At 39.8% G+C, this 21,309-nt stretch overlaps 1 protein-coding gene across 3 annotated transcripts in view; it reads left to right on the plus strand.

Moving 5' to 3' along the window:
* The first annotated feature begins 659 nt into the window (after nt 1–659).
* Nucleotides 660–21,309, plus strand: part of KHDRBS3 (KH RNA binding domain containing, signal transduction associated 3) — a 234,335-nt gene continuing 213,685 nt past the window's right edge. Inside the window, exon 1 of one of the 3 annotated variants that reach the window (XM_089685953.1) lies at nt 660–957. In XM_089685953.1, the coding sequence (XP_089542079.1) occupies nt 873–957 (85 nt within the window). In that variant the 5' untranslated portion in view covers nt 660–872. The remainder of the gene's footprint in view (nt 958–21,309) is intronic. The other 2 variants (XM_089685954.1, XM_089685955.1) reach the window with 2 other exon arrangements.

Raw genomic sequence — 21,309 nt, forward strand, 5'->3', positions numbered from 1 at the left:
GAGGAACACCTGCAGGACCCTTCAGAGCACCCCACCAATTGAGGAGCACCTTCAGCACCTTGGAGAGAGCCCCACTGATGGAGGAGCACCTTCAGCACCCTGGAGAGCACCCCTTTGATGGAGGAGCAACTTCAGGACCCTTTAGAGCAACTCAACAAATGGTGGAGGAGCACCTTCAGCACCCTGGATAGCAACCCACAGATGGTGGACCACCTTCAGCACCCTGGAGAGCACCCCACCGATGGAGGAGCACTTGCAGCACCCTGGAGATCACCCCACCGATGGAGCAGCACCTTCAGCACCCTGGAGAGCGCCCCGCCGATGGAGGAGCACCTTCAGCACGTGGACTCAGCAAGCACCATGGACAGGGCATGGTCGGCTCCTTTTTTCAGCACCCCGGACAGCGCCCCGCCAGCAGGTGAACGCCTTCGGTTTCAGCACCGCGGACAGCAGCCTCCGGCGGAGGGACACCTTCAGCACCACGAATAGCAGCTTGCGGAGGGACACCGCACCAGTCCAGCAACAAACGCATGATTGACGTCTCATTTCATCCAATGGAAGAGGGGCGAGTCCCAGTGCGGAGGGATCCCCCCTGTAAGCCCGCCTCCTAGGAGGAGCCAGGTAGGCTGGTGCAGCGCGGTTTATAGAGAGCGGTCAGTAGCGGCTGAGTTCAGTCTCCGGCAGGCGGAGGGAGAGAAGTGATCGGTGGCTGCGGCGTGCTGTGGATTGTTCTGTTTCTCCCCGGCTCTGTCTATGAGGCTCCGCTCCCCGGGCTCTACCAGGATCTCTCTCGGTTGCTCTGCTACTGCTTCTCCCCGGACTCTTCTTCCTCTCCTTCTCCTCCTCCTCCTCGGCTTGTGTCCTTCCCCGGCATGGAGAAGTATCTGCCCCAGCTGCTGGCGGAGAAGGACGCCCTGGACCCCTCCTTCACTCATGCGCTCAGGATGGTGACTGAAGGTGAGGGAGATGCAACTTCCACCATCACCCCGGGGACACCCCCATTTCCTGCAGGATCATAGGGATCCCCCCCACCCCTGGACAGGGGATAGCAGGCAACCCCTACTGCATCAGTCATGGCTCACCCGCAACCTTACAGACCCCCTGGGGCCACAAGGACAGGGGGTAGGGCTGGGAGCGCAGCATGGAGCCGTGCACACAATGCAATGACTGCCTGTGACGATCATGGGTCCTATCAGGAGTCCTAGGATCCTCATGGGAATTTAGTCTAAGACTTACAGAAAGGAAGATCCTTGCAGAAACCTAAACGTGTACACCTGGGGCCCCTAACATGCAAGGTCTAGATGCAGGGAGTAGATCACTGGAGAAGAGCGAGGGCTGGGAGCTCAGCATGGAGCTGTGTCTTCCTACCACATTGCAAGGGTTAACTCTAAACATGATGGGTCCGATCAGGAGTCCTAGGGTCCTCATGGGAATTTAGTGTAAGTCATACAGAAAGAAAGATCCTTGCAGAAACCTAAACATGTACACCTGGGGCCCCTAACATGCAAGGACTAGATGCAGGGAGTAGAGCACTGGAGATTATCCAGGTCTGGGAGCTCAGCATGGGGCAGTGTTTTCCTACCACATTGCAAGGGTTAACTCTAAACATGATGGGTCTGATCATACGTCCTAGGATCCTCATGGGAATTTAGTCTAAGTCTTACAAAGAGGAGGGTGCCTGCAGAAACCTAAATGTGTACACCTGGGGCCCCTAACATGCAAGGTCGAGAAGCAGGGAGTACATCACTGGAAATTACTCCTGGGGACCTAGGAATAAGGTGTACGGCTAGAGGCAGAGCGTGGAATGGATCCGAGGATCCTCATGGGAATTTAGTCTAAGTCTAACAGAAAGGAAGATCCTTGCAGAAATCTAAACATGTACACCTGGGGCCCCTAACATGCAAGGTCTAGAAGCAGGGAGTAGATCACTGGAGATGATCCAGGGCTGGAAGCTCAGCATGGGGCAGTGTTTTCCTACCACATTGCAAGGGTTAACGCTAAACATGATGGGTCCGATCATGAGTCCTAGGATCCTCATGGGAATTTAGTCTAAATCTTGCAAAGAGGAGGGTGCTTGCAGAAACCTAAACATGTACACCTGGGGCCCCTAACATGCAAGGTCTAGATGCAGTTAGTAGATCACTGGAGATGATCCAGGACTGAGAGCTCAGCATGGAGCTGTGTCTTCCTACCACATTGCAAGGGTTAACTCTAAACATGATGGGTTCAATCACGAGTCCTAGGATCCTCACAGGAATTTAGTGTAAGTCTTACAGAAAGGAAGATCCTTGCAGAAACCTAAACATGTACACCTGGGGCCCCTAACATGCAAGGTCTAGATGCAGTTAGTAGATCACTGGAGATGATCCAGGACTGAGAGCTCAGCATTTAGCAGTGTCTTCCTACCTCATTGCAAGGGTTAACTCTAAACATGATGGGTCCAATCATGAGTCCTAGGATCCTCACAGGAATTTAGTCTAAATCTTGCAAAGAGGAGGGTGCTTGCAGAAACCTAAATGTGTACACCTGGGGCCCCTAACATGCAAGGTCTAGAAGCAAGGTGTATATCACTGGAGATGATCCAGGGCTGGGAGCTCATCATGAAACTGTGTCTTCCTACCCCATTGCAAGGGTTAACGCTAAACATGAGTCCTAGGATCCTCATGGGAATTTAGTCTAAATCTAACAAAGAGGAGGGTGCCTGCAGAAACCTAAATATGTACACCTGGGACCCCTAACATGCAAGGTCTAGACACAGGTAGTAGATCACTGCAGATGATCCAAGGCTGGAAGCTCAGCATGGGGCAGTGTTTTCCTACCACATTGCAAGGATTAACTCTAAACATGATGGGTCCGAGCATGAGTCCTAGGATCCTCATGGGAATTTAGTCTGAATCTTACAAACAGAAGGGTGCCTGTAGAAACCTAAATGTGTACACCTGGGGCTCCTATCGTGCAAAGTCTAGAAGCAGGGAATACATCACTGAAAATTACTCCTGGGGACCTAGGAATAGGGTATAGGGCTAGAGGCAGAGCGTGGAATGGATCCCAGGATCCTCATGGGAATTTACTCTAACTCTTACAAAGAGGATGATCCCTGCAAAAGCCTAAACATGTACACCTGGGGCCCTTAACATGCAAGGTCTAGACGACAGTAGTAGATCACTGGAGATGATCCAGCGCTGGGAGCACAGCATGGAGCAGTGCCTTCATACCGCACTATAAGGGTTAGCTATAAAGATCTGGGGTCCTATGATTCTCATGGGAATTTAGTTTAAGTCTTACAAAGAGGAGGGTGTTCGCAGAATCCTAAACATTTACCCCTAGTACCCCTAACATGCAAAGTCTAGAAACAGGGAGTAGATTGCTGGAAATGTCTCCTTGGGACCTAGGACTAGGGGCATAACATGGTGCCCTCCTACCACATTTAAAGGGTTAATTCTAAAGATCATGGTTCCTAGGATCCTAATGGGAATTTAACCTAAATCTTACAAAGAGGAGGGTGTCTTCAGAAACCTAAATATGTACACCTGGGGCCCCTAACATGTAAATTCTTCTAGAAGCAGGGAGTAGATAACTGGAGATGACTCCTGGGGTATAGGGCTAGTAGCACAGCATGGAGCAGTGCTCACCCTATTGCAAGGGTTAAGTCTAAAGATCAAGGGTCCTAGAATCCACATGGGAATTTAATGTCTTACAAAGAGGAATATCCCTGCAGAAATCTAAGCATGTATACTTGGGGTTCCTAACAGGCAAAGTCTAGAAGCAGGGAGTAGATAACTGGAGATGACTCCTCGGGAACTCTGAACAGGGTGTAGGGCAAGGGGTATAGCATGAAAGAATGCCTTCCTACCACATTTAAAGGGTTAACTCTAAAGATCATGGGTTCTAGGATTCCTCATGGAAATTTAGTCGTAGTCTTACAAAGAGGAGGTTCCCTGCAGAAGAATAAACATGTACACCTGGGGGCCCTAAATTGCAAAGTCTAGAAACAGGGAGTAGATAACTGGAGATGATCCAGTGCCGGGAGCACAGCATAGAGCAATGCCTTCCTATCACATTGCAAGGGTTAACTCTAAACATCATGGGTCCTAGGATCCTCATGGGAATGTAGTCTAAATCTTACAAAGAGGAGGGTGCCTGCAGAAACCTAAACATGTACATCTGGGGCCCCTAACATACAGAGTCTGGAATCAGGGAGAAGATCACTGGAAAAGACTCCTAGGGACCTAGGACAGAGTGTAGGGCTGGGAGCACAGCATGGAGCAGTACCTACCCCATTGCAAGGGTTAATTCTAAAGATCATGGGTCCTAAAATCCTCATGGAATTTGGGAATTTAGTCTAAGTATTACAAAGAGGAAGATCCCTGCAGAAACCTAAACATTAACACCTGTGGCCCCTAACATGCAAATTCTAGAAGCAAGGAGTAGATCACTGGAAATGATCCAGGGCTGGGAGCAAAGCATGGAACAGTGTCTTCCCACCCCATTGCAAAGGTTAACTCTAAGGATCATGAGTCCTAGGACCCTCATGGGAATTTAGTCTAAGTCTTATAGAAAGCAAGATCCCTACAGAAACTTAAACATTTACAACTGGGGCCCCTAACAGGCAAAGTCTATAAGCAAGGATTAGATCACTAGAAATGTCTCCTGGAGACCTATGAACAGGATGTAGGGCTGGGAGCATATCATGAAACAGTGCCTTCTTACCACATTTAAAAGATTAACTCTAAAGAACATGGGTTCTAGGATTCCTCATGGGAATTTAGTCTAAGTCTTACAAAAAGGGGGATCCTTGCAGAAACCTAAACATTTACACCTGGGGCCCCTAATATGCAAAGTCTAGAAGCAGGGAGTAGATCATGGGAAATGTCTCCTGGGGACCTAGAGCAGAAAGTAGGGCTGGGAGCACAGTACGATGTAATACTTTCCGACCTCATTGCATTGATTAACTACTTGTGTCTGAAATTTGTAAAGATCGTGGGTCTTAAACACGTTGGAATTTACTTTGGGGAACCTAAGCTGCATACAAATTTATTTTTGGGGACCCTAAGCTTCATAGGAATTTACTCTCTTATGTTTTGCAAAGGTGAGGGTCCTTGCAGAAAAATTTACTCCTGGAACCCCTAATATGCAAGGTCCAAAAGCAGGGAGTAAGCTGAAAATTACTCTTGGGGCCCTAAGAGCACTGTGTAGGGCTTGGAGCACAGCATGGAACATTGACTTCCTACTCCATTGAAAAGGATTAATTCTGTAAGCCCTTAACTTATAAAGATCATGGGTCCTTGAAGCCTCAGGAGAATTTCCCTTTAAAGTCCCACCGCATCCCTGGACAGGAGATAGCAGGCAACCCTTATTACATGATTCATCACCCACCTGAAGCCTTGCAGACCTGTGTGGACTAGCAGAGTGTAGGGCTGAGAGCACAGCATGGAACAATGCCTTCCTACCACATTGCAAGAATGAATCATACCTACAACTTTTAAAGGTCATGGGTCCAGGGAGCCTCATGGGAATTTACTATATGTTTTAAAAAAATGAGGGTTTATTCAGAAACCTAAAAATGTACTCCCCAGACCAGAAGCAGGGAAATGTCTCCTGGAGATCCGGCAACAAGGTGTAGGGCTGGGAGCACAGAATGGAACAGTGCCTTCCTACCATACTTCACTCATGTCCATTACTTTTAAGATCATGGATTGTAGGAGTGTCATGGGAATTTTTTTCTAGAATTATTGCTTATTGCATAAGTCATGATCCACCTTACAGGCAGTGACTCCAGGAGATCTAAAAATGGTTTAAGGCTGGAAGCACAGCATGGAACAGTGCCTTCCTAACAAATTGCAAGGATTATCTCCTTGGGTCCCAGCAGCCTTATGGGAATTTACTCTAATTCTTACTGCTAAAATTTAACTGCTGGGTCCCCTAAGTCTTGTAAAAATGAGGTTCTTGCAGAAACTTTACTCCTGGGGCCCCTAACATGCAAAGTCCTTGCAGGGAGTAGATCATTGTAAATGATGTCTAAGAACCTAAGAGCACAGAGTATGGCTGGGAGTACAGTATGGAATGGTGCCTTCATAGCACATTGCAAGAATTAATTCATTGTGTCCATTATTTTTAAAACACATGGGTCATAGTAGCCTTATGAGAATTTACTCTTGGGGCCCATAAGTCTTACAAAGGTGAGTGTCCCTGGAGAAATGTAAACATTTATTTCTAGGGCCCATAATGTGCAAAGTCCAGAAGCAGAGAGTAGATCAGTAGAAATTACTCCTGGGGACCTATGAACAGGGTTTAGTGCCGAGAGAACAGTATGGAACTGTGCCTTCCTATCCCATTGCAAGGATTATCTCATTACACCTGTTACTTTTGAAGCTCATTATTATTATACAGTATTTATAAAGCGCCAATAGTTCCCTCAGCGCTGTACATTACAGAGGGGGACAGAACATGTGACAGAACAATACCAATACAATGCAAAACATGAGGGGATTGAGGGCCCTGCTCTTTCGAGCTTACAATCATGGGTCCAAGTAACCTCATGGAATTTAGTCTTGGGGCCCCAAGTCTAACAAAAATGAGGGGCCATTCAGAAGCATAACAAATACTCTTGGGGCCTCTTAGTCTTACAAAGATGAGTATCCTTGCAAAAATTTAAAACTTTACTCATGGGGCCCCTAACAAAAAAAGTCCAGAAGTACTTGAAGGGAGTAGATCACTGGAAATTATTCTTGGGGACCTAAGAACAGAATTTAGGTAGAGCGCACAGCATGGAATCATGGCTACCTACCACATCTCTAGGATCAAATCCTTGAGGCTGTAACTTTTAAGAAACCGTGGCTCCTAGAAACCTTGTGAGAAATTAATTGTTGGGGTACTTGGGACAAGGGTTCCTGCAGAATCATAGAAAGTTACAATTGGGTTCCCTAATGTGCAAGTACTCGTGGAGAGTAGATCACTGGAAATGATTCCTGGAGGCCTAAAAATGTTGTTTAGGTATGAGAGCTAAGTGTTCCATAACAGTGGCTACCTACCACATTCCTAGGATCAACTCCTTGAGCCTGTAACTCTAGGAAATCACAAAATCATAGCAGAATTGTGGGAATTTACTCTTGGGGAACCTAACTCTTACAAAGTCCAGAAGCACTTGCAGAGAATAGATCATAGGGTTACAGTCAAATGTTTTAGAGAAAAGGGCCAGGTAGATCACTTGAAATGACTCCTGGGGACCTAAAAGCAGGGTTTAGGGCTGTGAGCACAGTACAGAACAGTGGCTGCGTACTCTTTAAGCTCTTGCAAAGAAGAGGGTCTTTGCAGAACCTTAGAATTTTACTCTTGAGGCCCCTAACATACAAAGACCAGAACAACTTGCATGGAGTATAGCACAGGGTTACAGTCAAAGCTTTTAGATCAAAAGGCAAAGTGGCTAATAGCATCTAGCAGCTAACTTTTACCCTTTCTATTATTTTCAGTGGAAGAGCATGTACTCTGACTTCCTTGAACCTACTAGTTCTTGAATTCAATTATAATTTGTCCACTCCTGGTTTAGAGCAAAAACTACCTTATGGACAATAAGCCAGCTGCAGTTATAACAACTGACTTCTAAAAACCCCAAATTTTGCAGACTAGAAGGCTTTGCAGCCTTATAGAGGTTGACTAGTGGAGTCCTTCATTGTTTTAAAGCTTGGGTCAATCTACAGTCACCCCTAAGGCTTCCAAAACCCAAGGGGCCCCACTAGAGATTGGGTCATGGGATTTCTAAATACTTTTTAAGAACATAAGCTGGTTGAAGGATCCTAAAGATTGCAATTTGTTGAATCTAGTTTTGGCAATGTCATGGGGTTCTTGCAAACCTGTAGAACTTGGGTTTGAAGATCTATAATACTTACAAATATGTGTCCCTACAACTTCATGTCAATTGACTACTGGGGACAAGTCTGAGAGAGTAGAGACAATTGCAGTGACTCTGGGTCATATGCAGCCTTATGGAGCCCCAAGCTCATGATTTATGAAAACATTTTGCCGGGGCTAGAGATCATAACTAGCCTTAGTAATTTATTTTTTTCCTGGAGCCATAAGCACATGGTTTAATTTTCAGCAATTATAGCAAGGTTCAAAAAGAGTGTTTTGACCTACCGGCATTTGTTCCAGGGTTTACTTGCAGAGGCTTTAAAACAGATATTCTCGACCAGGGTTCTGTGGAACCATAAAGTTCCTCCAGAGGTTGCTAGGGGTTCATTGAGCTGTGGCTGATTGACTTGACATCTGATGGTGCCTGATAAACTCAGGGTTCCTTTGGGGCAAAAAAGGTTAAGAAAGGCTGCTTTAGAATGTAGAAATGTAATTTTTATTGCACATTAAACAAATGTTTCATAGCTTTTGGTGGGAAGCCAAGTATTGGTAGGGTCCCAAAATAGTAGTTCCTAATTAATCATATCAGACAAGAGCCCTAAACCATATGCTCTCTAAATTCTGCTTACTGTCTACCTCCTAGTACCCCTAGCGTTGATGTGAAAAAATATCCCTGAAGTATCATCATCCAATGAATATATCCCTGAAGACTGTAGCCTCCTCTGGCTTGGTAATCTCCAGTTTTCGGTATACCCCCTGTAGTCTATATTTATATACAATTAGCATTCTTTAAACATTCATATCCATGAGGTCCCTGTGGACAATATAATGTAATATCTCCTCCTCCTGTAGTTATTCAGTATGGCCCGCACGTTACTTATGTGGGTTGAAATTCTTTTGTTCTGGTTTCTCCTCAATGAGTTTTTATGTCCATTGAAACTTTTTGTTGCATTAGAGCAGAATTGCGTTTATATGGATGGAAAGATAACATAATTGCAGATGAACCAACATGACAGACATATCATGTATTCATTGCTGTAATGATTGTTTACCTTTTGTACGTATATATGACATTTATGCATTTTCAGTTGTGTAGGATGATTTTATGAAGTTATTTATGTATTTATTTATCTTTTATTACTTAAAGCTCCAATTTCCTGGAGCAAGCCAAAAACCTTGCAGCTGTCTTTTTTACAGCACAGGCTGGCTACTACTTTTATGTCAGGATTTAATTCTTCTTAATGTATTATTATTATTATTATTGTTATTATTTTTATGTTTCAATGGATAAAAATCATGTGACCATTGCCTGGTCTCCAAAATCACCAGCCGATAGAATCAGGGAGACTTTAAATGTCATTACATCATGTTTGACGGTGTCGCCTGCTGTCAGTGGAAGTCCTGTAGATGCCTGTAACTGATCTAACAGCCTTCAACATTGTCTTCCTGCCGTACGGGGAGTATATAATTTCACATCTGTGTGTTTCGAGGTGGAAAGCTAATCATTAAAATCAGGTTTCCTCTCTGTTTGGTGGTTTTAATAGGCAGACGGTGGGAGTTAGTGTCGATGAATTCCCCATATGTGTTTTGAGTGCCGTTTTTAACGATTGGACTGCAATTAAGACCTTGTTGCTGTCTGCAGGCTGTAGCGTTCCTATATGTTAATCGTCTGCGTGTATGTGCAGAATCATTGCCTCGAATCAAAAAATGTAGGCATCTGGTGTGTGTGTGTGTGTGTTACATATTTCTGGACAATGCATTCTTGTGAAATCCTTTTATTGCGTGCTTTTCTGCAATTGGAATGACCTCTTGTGGACTGTTTGCTTTTTCCTTCAAATCGAATGTGACTGCATCTCTGTAGCTGCCTTCAATCCACGGAGTGCATCATTGTTCACAAAGCCGTCATTGCTTGTGTGCTCCCTTCTGCGTTCCTCTACCCATTGCCAATGCAATTAGAAAATCTCCAGTATTCAATATTTAAGTCTTATTTAAGCCTGTCTAGACTCCAAACTCCATGAACATGTGCAGTTTACACTTGTAAATATGGTGTCGAGCAGTTTTCGCACAGACATTATCACTCTGTCATTTTGCAAGCTCGGTCTTGCCATGATTTGCGTGGTTATGGAGATTCACTCAAACTGGCAGACCTCCACGGTGAGCTCCAATGGCATCCTAGGATCGCGCTCTTTGCAATTAGTTCAGCTACAGTCTCGTTTGCATTGTGAACTGGAAATATATTTACAGCATTTGTTTTGATCTTGAGGTTGTAGGATATACCCACTTCTTTTTTTTCTTCGACCAATTACTGATCATGCTTCGGATGGGGGTAGAGGGAAGTCAGTAACCGGAGCGAACAATGAGAAGATGTAGAGATGGTGTCTGCACAATGCTTTAATTGATCTGCTGTGCTGCTTTGCATTCGATTACACTTGCAGCTGCATTTTTCTGCCTTATGGAAAGTCCTGTGCGAGGGGAATTCTAGAGGAAGAGTGGAAACATTACCATTGTTAAATACTATGTCATTCATTTTAATCAGATGGTCTAGAAAATATTAAAAAAATAGATAAATATACTAATGGAAGGCTTTTAGTATTGAACATTTTATGGAAGGGTCAACCTAAGGACCACGTTGATTGTCATAAGGGTTTACTGATGGGTACTTTCTATCGCAACAACAAAGGGACGATTTTTGCGTCGATTTATTGAGCTTTTCTTAGTATTTAGGTGCATTAGTGTGTGATGGGGCGTCCAAAATTGATATACCCTTGGTCCGAGACACCTAACGGTTAAACTATCTGAAAAGATGTTGTTATGAATCTCGGGGGTTAGTAGTCAATGGAATTGAATTGAAGTGTTGCGTGAGCAATGGGGCACCTTCATTGTCACAGGGGTGTTCTGTTGGGGCCCTTGCAGCAATATTTAAAGCTGAGCTCTGGCGAAATTTCAAAACTACCCTTGCAACAGGGCTTTCCCTCACAAGGCAAGGCTTACATGCTCATTTTTGCCCATGGTACCATTAAAAAAAATCAGTTTTAATTGCCTTATCCCTCAAGGTTTTGGCAGGGGATGCTTTTCTCTTAGCTTTGACGCTATGGGCTGTGGGGAAGCCCCCAAGGTCCTCACTAAGAGCTCATTTACACTAGCGGATTGCTCTTCAGAGGATGTTTGACAGGCGTTAAGGAGATATTCTATTGCCTCCTTACTGCCTATTTTATCCATAATAACCTGCACCACCGGGCCGCAACCACATGCATTGCATTGAGGGGTGGTTGTGGCGTGGCCCTATTCAGGTGAATGGGTTGCGTTTGTTGGTTGGTACCGCCCATCAAGTGCAACAGGGAGGATCATTTTTGCACCGGCACCACTGCATTGCTATTATGTGCATTGCACAATGTTTTGGGGTGGTTACAGTGTGGCCCCATTCAGGTAAATGGGTTGCGTTTGTTGGGTGGTACCGCCCATCAAGTGCAACAGGGAGGATCATTTTTCCTCCGGCACCACTGCATTGCAATTATGTGCATTGTACAATGTTTTGGGGCAGTTACAGTGCATCCCCAGTGGGTTGCATTTGGCCGGGGGGGGGGGGGGATGCCCTCCAAAGCACAACAGGGAAAATCATTTTTGTATGGGTACACCACCATACAGCTTAAGGGGGAGTTGTTGAGGGTGAAAATCCAGCTCCACTTCGAGTTTTTACCACCCCCTAAGTGTCATTGAGGTGTTGCAATTAACTGCTTGTTCCGCATTGTATGTGATGATGTCAGATTGCATGCCACTGATGGAGTGCCAAAGAGCAGCTGCAGGGAACCAGTCACACTGAGAGGGGGGAAGCCTGTGGGAGTGCTGGGTTAAGGTATGTAAATCTGGTACCCTAGATAAAAATGAGCATTCAATTTTTTTAGTGCAGAGGGAGACCTACTGCTAGGGTAGTGCTGGAGCACTTTGGCAATATAGTGTGTGTATATATATATATATATGTGTGTGTGTGTGTGTGTGTATATATATATATATATATATACAATCTATATTGCCAAAAGTATTGGGCCAGCCCTCCAAATCATGTGATTCAGGTGTTCCAATCCCCTCCATGGACACAGGTATATACAATCAAGCCCCTAGGCATGCAGACTGCTTCTACAAACAGTTGTGAAAGAATGGGTCGCTCTCAGGAGCTCCGTGACTCCAAGCGTGGTCCTGTGATAGTAATTACTGGAATGTCCATTACCTTCATCCAGTCTGGTTTCCAATGGGCTTGACATCCCATTTGATCTCTTTTGCCTATAAAATTTCAAATTTCATATAAAAACAACATTGTGTGCAAAAAAAAAAAAAACGTTTTGTTGGATTGTTGTAATCACTTAGTAACAGGAAATTATACTCTTTTGAGTTAGTGCTCACCATTACTATAAAAGTAGTTTAGCTCCTAAACAGTCTATGTAGAAGTTCCGCTTCCAAGTAGCCAATGTCACCGGTGCCAAACCTACAGCTTGGGCGCCACATGTGGCTCTTTGACACTTTTTGTTCAGCCCTCAGGGCCCCTACAGACTTTAAGCTGTGTTTCCCTATTGCCCTGTTAGAGCAGTGCTTTCTAACAGTCTCATGTAATATGTCTCCAGCCTTTGACTGTCTCCAGAAGTATGTCCCCAGTCTCCTATAGCAGTCTCTGACCACCTCTTGGACCATGTGTGCAGTCTCTGACCATCTCCTGTATCATGTCTGCAGTCTCTGGCCATCTCTTGTATCATGTCCACAGTATCTAACCATCTCTTGTATCATGTTATCAGTCTCTGACCATCTCTTATAGCATGTCCACAGTATCTAACCATCTCTTCTATCATGTTATCAGTCTCTGACCATCTCTTATAGCATGTCCACAGTCTCTGACCATCTCTTATATCATGTCCGCAGTCTCTGACCATCTCTTGTATCATGCCCACAGTCCTTTACCATCTCATGCATTATCTGCACAAATTCCTGACCATCTCTTGTATCATGTCTGCAGTTTCTGACCATCTTTTTTATTATAACCACACTCTCTGACCATCTCTTGTATCATGTTCTCAGTCTATGACCATCTCTTATATCATGTCCACAGTCTCTGGCCATATCTTGAATCATGTCCACAGTCTCTGACCATCTCTTTTATCATGTTCTTAGTCTCTGACCATCTCTTATATCATGTCTACAGTCTCTGACCATCTCTTATATCATGTCCACAGTCTCTGACCAACTCTTGTATCATTTCCACATTCTCTGTCCATCTCATGCATGATATGCACAAATTCCTGACCATCTCTTGTATCATGTCTGTAGTCTATGACCATCTTTTGTATTATATCCACAGTCGCTGACCAACTCATGTATTATATCTGCAGTCTCTGAACTTCTCTTGTATTATTTCCACAATCTCTGACCATTTCTTGTATCATGCCCACAGTGTTTATAACCAGTTGTGTGTCTGATGTCTCTAAAACTGAATAGTTACTGAATGTTATGTGTGGCCCTTTGGTGTCAGGGGCCGCAGTTGACCCCCCCCCCCTCCCACATTAAGAAAGTTGACCACCACTGCTCTATGTAACAGATATGGCTGATGGCTTACACAGAAAAAAACAATGGCAGTGTTAATGACAGGGCCAGCTTGGCATTCCTGATTCTATTCCATTACCAATGTTCCCCTCTATAGAATAATAACGCCACAGGCAGATCCTTTAAAGGGCGAGAAGCCTTCCCTCCCCGAGATATTCATTTTCCCATCCGCGATCATTTTTTGAGGTTACATTTCAGCAGTGACCATCGACTGCGTGTCAGCACTTTGTATTGACAGAGCCATTATTAATTCAGCATCGTATTGCTTTTTTCATCTCTCCGGTAGCGCCGTATGGATTCCATAACGGCACCGACATTATTCCAAATAAATGTTTAAATCTGGCACCCCGGTCAGCTTGTAGATGCTATAAAGATATCACAGATGGAGCTGTTATAACTATGCAAATGACCTGCCGTGTGCCATTCCGAAGGAGGGTTCCTGTATACCGTCGGCTTGGCTGCATCCTGAGCTGTTATCTTGGCAAGTCACAACCTCTATAAGTGATGCTTAGTTCCGGATTCCAAATGTGCCATGTTGTATTTTTCTTTCTGTCTGCCCCGCGTCTCCCCTGACGTCCTCATCAAGACCAGTTTATCACAAGTTGGAAAGGCTAAATTGGAATTTGTTGCATAATTCACACAACCCCGCTCGCTCCCCTGCACGGGGAATTGGAGGTTTGCAGGCTTCTGATAATATTCTATAACGCTGCCTGCTGTGAAAAACACATTAGAAGAGGGGAAAAAAAACACAAAGATGCAAAGAGGAAGTGTTTTTAGCGAGTCATTAGCTCAGAAAGAATTTTTTTGTTTCTTGCAGAAAATTGTTTTCCATTTTTTTCACAGGAACCTACCATCTTTTTGTGTTAAAAAATAAATAAATTATCTCTCTATATATTACATTTTTATATATATATATATATATATATATATATATATATATATATATATATATTAAAATAAACAAATATATATATAATTTTTTAAAAATATTATATATATATATATATATATATATATATATTTTTTTTTTTTTTTTTCATAATATATATGTATTTTATATATTATATATTTGTATATATATATATATATATATTTTTTTTTTTTTTTATTTTATTTTTTTTTATTTATTACTATATATATTTTATAAATATATATATATATATATATATATATATATATATATATAATTTTGAAAAAATATTATATATATATATATATATATATATATAATATATTTTTTTTATATATACCTGTATATATATTTTTTTATATATTATATATTTTTTATATATATTTTTCATTAATTTTATATATATATATATGTGTATATATATATATATATATATAAAATATATAATATATGAAAAAAAAAAAAAAATATATATATATATATATATATATATATATAACAAATATATAATATACAAAAAAAATATATATTTTTTTAATATATATCTACTATAGATAGATAGTAGATAGAGAGAGAGCGAGAGAGATAAATAATATAGATAGATAGATAGATAGATAGATAGATAGATAGATAGATAGATAGATAGATAGAATGATTTAATATATATCTATAGAGAGGGAGAGAAAGAGAGATAAATAATATATTTTTTTAGATCTCTCTCTCTCTCTCTCTCTCTCTCTCTCTCTCTATTTATATATATTTTATATATATATATATATATATATATATATATATTATTAAAGCTGATTTCCAGGCAGACAGCTAAACAAACAGATGAAATAGATATATGGGAGCTGTTTTAGTTGCGGAAGGGTATGTATTTCTGTCCACCCAGTCCTGAGATTTAAACATCTCTGCCACACAGCACAGCTGTTTCACTACCAGAGGCTTTTTTTGCATTTATTTTTTTTAATTAATTGTAGGCTTGGAGGGTACACAAAATTCCCAAACATGATATATTTTCTGAAAGCATACACCCTAGAGAATAAGATAGCATTGCTCTAATTTGTCACGCGGTATTAGGAAACGTAAAATGTCAGTAAAAATGACACTAAAGTTAATTTTGGTGTAGACAAATACAATATATTTATCCAATTTTTGGTAAACTATATAAAAAAAACACATTTTGAGGCCTGAAGATTACACAAAACCCCTAAGCATTGTACATTTTATGAAAGCAGGCACCCTAGAGAATTAAATATTGTGTGTTCTAATTTGTCACATGGTATTAGGAAACACAACATTTCAGTAAAAATTACACCAACGTTAATTTTGGTGTAGACAAATACAATATATTACCCAATTTTTGGTAAACTATATACAAAACATTTTAGGCTTGAAGATTAAACAAAACCCCTAAAGATTATAATTTTTCTGAAAGCAGAGACCCTAGAGAATAACATAGTGGAGGTTTCAATTAGTCACAGGATATTAGCGCAACAGTTTAGGAAAGGTAAGCTTTTGGTAACACAATACACTAAAGTTAATTTTAGGGTACACAAATCCAAAATATTACCCAATTTTTGGTAAAATATAAAAAAATAATAATTTTAGGTCTGAAAGGTCACACAAAACCCCCAAACATGATATATTTTCTGAAAACAGACTCCCTTGAGAATAGAATAGTATTACTTGTAATTTGTCACACAGTATTAAGAAATGCAAAATTTCACTAAAAATTACAAGTTACACAAATACAATATATTACCCAATTTTTGGTAAACTATATTAAAAAAAATATTCTGAGGCCTGAAAATTTCACAAAACCTCTAAACGTTATACATTTTCTGAAAGCAGACACCCTATAAAATTAACCTCCTTAGCGGTATTCCCGAGTGTAGCTCGGGGTAAAATTTCTATACCAAGAGCGGTAACCCCGAGCTATATTCGGGCTTACCATGCGGCGTTCTCCGGGGGTCCCTGCAGCACTTACCTTGTCCTTCGCTCCCGCGATGTGTCCCCTGCAGCATCCCCAGCCATCTCTTCCGGCCCATGCCGGCATCTGGCTTCTGTGTTCCGGTCCCTGTGACGTCGGGACGTACGGGCGCTGGAACCAGCGAGAAATTTGAAATTTTTAAAAAATGTCATTTTTGCTGTCATTGCTGTTTCAATGCATTTCACATATATTTTTTCCCTACTGCTTTGTCCTGCGCCCTGCCTGCATTTTGACTCCTTTTTCTGCCTGGAAACTCAGAAAAGTCCATGGCGTCCAAAAAGCGTCCCTTTACGTCAAAAGCGGTTTTAGAACAGCTAGAGAACAGCGATAGTAAATCAGAACCACTTGCAGAATTGAGTGATAATGATTCGTGGGGGAAATTCGTCATCAGACACTGAAAACGATTTTGCGACTTTGCTCAGCGATGTGCGAATTTGCCTCTGTATTTCAAATTTCAGTGTTTTTGGTTTGATTATATTATTGAATTAACCTCCCTGGCGGTATGATTATTTCAGATTTTTGGTGCTGAAAGCGGTACCATTTTTTTGCATGGAAATATGTAGTTTTTTATTGTAGGCTGTAATTTTTAGGAAAAACTCACTGAAATCTGTCCAAACAAGAGTCTAGTAAACATCCCGGGTATGATAAAATTTGAAACACAAAATCGTAAATTATAATTTAATAAATAATCATAAAAATAATATAAAAATAATAAAAAATGTAATTCAATAATATAATCAAACCAAAAACACTGAAATTTGAAATAGAGCACCAAGTTCGCACATCACTGAGCAAAGTCGCAAAATCGTTTTCAGTGTCTGATGAGGAATTTCCCCCACGAATCATTATCACTCAATTCTGCAAGTGGTTCTGATTTACTATCGCTGTTCTCTAGCTGATCTAAACCGCTTTTGACCTAAAGGGACGCTTTTTGGACGCCATGGACGTTTCTCAGTTTCCAGGCAGAAAGAACAGACAAAATGCAGGCAGGGCACAGGACAAAGCAGTAGGGACAAAATGTATGTGAAATTGGTTGAGACAGCAATGTTTTACTATGTAAAATGTAAAAAAAAAAAATACATTTTTTAAAATTTTTAAATTTCCCGCCGCTGGCGGCGCCCGTACGTCCCGACGTCACAGGGACAGGACACAGAAGCCGGATGCCGGCATCGGCAGGAGGAGATGGCCGGGGACGCTGCAGGGGACACATCGCAGGAGCGCAGGGTAAGGTAAGTGAAGAACAAATGCCGGAGCAGTGCCGCATGGTATTCCCGAGTGTAGCTCGGGGTTACCGCTTTTGGTACTGAAATGTTACCCCGAGCTACACTCGGGAACACCGCTAAGGAGGTTAAATTTATTATTATTATATTATTATTTTTTATGATTATTTATTAAATTATAATTTATGATTTCGTGTTTCAAGTTTTATCATACCCGGGATGTTTACTAGACTCTTGTTCGGACAGATTCCAGTGAGTTATTCCTAAGAATTACAGCCTACAATAAAAAACTACATATTTCCATGCAAAAAAATGGTACCGCTTTCAGCACAAAAATCGGAAAGAATCATCCCGCCGAGGAGGTTAAATTGTGGACGTTCCAATTTGTGACAGGATGTCAGCACAACGGCCTATGAAAGGCAAACTTTAAGTAAAAAATACACTAAAGTTACATTTAGGGTACACAGATGCAGTATATTACCCAATTTTTGGTAAGATATAAAAAAAACATTTTAGATCTGAAGATCAAACAAAACCCCCAAACACGATATATTTCCTGAAATCAGACACCCTAGAGAATAAATAATGCTAGTTCTAATTTGTCACATGGTATTTGGAAACGGTTTAGGAAAGGCAAACTCTAAGTAAAAAATACACTAAAGTTAAATTTAGGGTAAACAGATGCAATATATTACCCAATTTTTGGTGAAATGTTAAAAAAAACAAGCATTTTAGGCCTATATATATATATATATATATATATATATATATATTCTGAAAGCAGAGATTCTAGAAAATACCATAGTGGAAGTTCCAATTTGTCACAGGATATTAGCACAACGGTTTAGATAAGGCAAGCTTTTAGTAAAAAGTACACTAAAGTTAATTTTAGGGTACACAAATCCAAAATATTACCCAATTTTTAGCTAAAATTAAAATAAATAAATAAATTTATGTCTGAAGATCACACAAAACCCCCACACATGATATATTTTCTGAAAAAGACACCCTAAAATAGTGCTTTCTCTAATTTGTTACACGGTATTAGGAAAGCAAAATTTCAGTTAAAATTGCACCAAAGTTAATTTTAGGGTACACGAATACAATATTTTACCCAATTTTTGGTAAACTGTGTAAAAAAAAAACATTTTAGGCCTGAAGATTACACAATACCCCTAAGCATTATACATTTTCTGAAATTAGATACCCTAGAGAATAAAATAGTGACAGTTCCAATTTGTCACAGGATATTAGGGCAACAGATTAGGAAGGGCAACATTTCAGTAAAAAATACACTAGAGTTAATTTTGGGGTACACAAAATATATCATCCAATTTTTGGTAAAATATAAAAAAAATATATAATTTTAGGCCTGAAAATTACACAAAACCCCCAAACATTATATATATTTTTGAAAGCAGACTTCCTATACAATATAATAATGGTAGTTCCAATTTGTCACAGGATATTAGCACAACGGCTTAGGAAAGGCAAACTTTAAGTAAAAAAATACACTAAAGTTAAATTTAGGGAACACAGAAGCAATATATTACCCAATTTTTGGTAAAATATAAAAAAAAAATTATTTTAGGTCTGAAGATTACACAAAACCTCTAAACATGATATATTTTCTGAAAGCAGACAATCTAGAGAGTACAGTAATGTTAGTTACAATTTGTCACACGTATTAGGAAATGCAAAATTTCTGAAAAAAATAATTTTAGGGTACACATTTTTCCAAGGATATTATCGTGAAGGGTTAGGAAATGCAAAAATGTCAGTAAAAAATATACTAAGGTTTATTTTAGGGTACACAAGTACAATATATCATCCAATTTTTAGTAAAATATTAAAAAAAAAGTTTAGGCCTGAAGATTACAAAAAAAAGCCCAAACACTATATATTTTCTGAAAGCCCTAGAGAATAAAATAGTGGAAGTTACAATTTGTCACAGCATATTAGTGCAATGACAACAAATTCTCTAAAGTTAATTTTTTCAGTACAAAATATACTAAGGTTTATTTTAGGGTACACAAGTACAATATATCATCCAATTTTTGATAAAATATTAAAAAAAAAAAAAAGGCCTGAAGATTACAAAAAAAACCCCAAACACTATATATTTTCTGAAAGCCCTAGAGAATAAAATAGTGCAAGTTACAATTTGTCACAGCATATTAGTGCAATGACAAAACATTCTCTAAAGTTAAATTTTTCAGTAAAAAATATACTAAGGTTTATTTTAGGGTACACAAGTACAATATATCATCCAATTTTTGGTAAAATATTTAAAAAAAATATATATTTTAGGCCTGAAGTTTACAAAAAAAACGCAAACACTATATATTTTCTGAAAGCCCTAGAGAATAAAATAGTGGAAGTTAAAAATACAAGTATAATATATCATCCAATTTTTGGTAAAATATAAAAAAAAAATTTAGGCCTGAAGATTACAAAAAAAACCCCAAACACTATATATTTTCTGAAAGCCCTAGAGAATAAAATAGTGCAAGTTACAATTTGTCACAGCATATTAGTGCAATGACAAAACATTCTCTAAAGTTAAATTTTTCAGTACAAAATATACTAAGGTTTATTTTAGGGTACACAAGTACAATATATCATCCAATTTTTGATAAAATATTAAAAAAAAAAAAAAGGCCTGAAGATTACAAAAAAAACCCCAAACACTATATATTTTCTGAAAGCCCTAGAGAATAAAATAGTGCAAGTTACAATTTGTCACAGCATATTAGTGCAATGACAAAACATTCTCTAAAGTTAAATTTTTCAGTAAAAAATATACTAAGGTTTATTTTAGGGTACACAAGTACAATATATCATCCAATTTTTGGTAAAATATTTAAAAATATATATATTTTAGGCCTGAAGTTTACAAAAAAAACGCAAACACTATATATTTTCTGAAAGCCCTAGAGAATAAAATAGTGGAAGTTACAATTTGTCACAGCATATTAGTACAATGACAAAAATAAATTTTCTAAGGTTTATTTTTTCAGAAAAAAGTGCACTAAAGTTAATTTTTAGGGTATACAAATGCAAAAAATTACCCAATTGTTGGCAAAAAAAAAACAATTTTAGGCCTGAAGATTACACAAAACCCCCAAACATTATATATTTTCTGAAATCCCTAGAGAATAAAATAGTGGAAGTTACAATTTGTCACAGCATATTAGTACAATGACAAAAACAAATTTTCTAAAGTTATTTTTTCAGAAACAAATCCACTAAAGTTAATTTTTAGGGTATACATATACAATAAATATAAAAAAAAACATTTTAGGCCTGAAGATTACACAAAACCCCCAAACATGATATAGTTTCTGAAGCAGACAGGTTGAGGAGAAAAGTTCTAGATGATGCTGGATTTCCTCCAGCCAGGAAATTTGTTAGTGATACAGGAGTGACATAAAAGCTGGCTGACGCGTTTCGGCAAGTAGCCTTGAGCAGAATTTCACTTTTCTGAAAAAATAGAAGCATATTCCAATGCAGTTTCTGGCCCAGCCATCCTAAAGTGCTTTTCTCTCACTTACCTGATCCAAAGGACACAAAGAGCAAGAAGAGCCGGAAACTCCAAAATCCTCATGAAAGCTTTATTAGTGATACAGGAGTGAGATAAAAACTGACTGACGCGTTTCGGCAAGTAGCCTTGAGCAGAATTTCACTTTTCATAATAAATAGAAGTATTTTCCAATACCGTTTCTGGCCCAGCCATCCTAATGTTCTTT

Source organism: Staurois parvus, unplaced genomic scaffold (assembly GCF_062004578.1).
Source record: "Staurois parvus isolate SC_StPar_1 unplaced genomic scaffold, SC_StPar_1.0 ptg000389l, whole genome shotgun sequence".
Classification (NCBI taxonomy): domain Eukaryota; kingdom Metazoa; phylum Chordata; class Amphibia; order Anura; family Ranidae; genus Staurois; species Staurois parvus.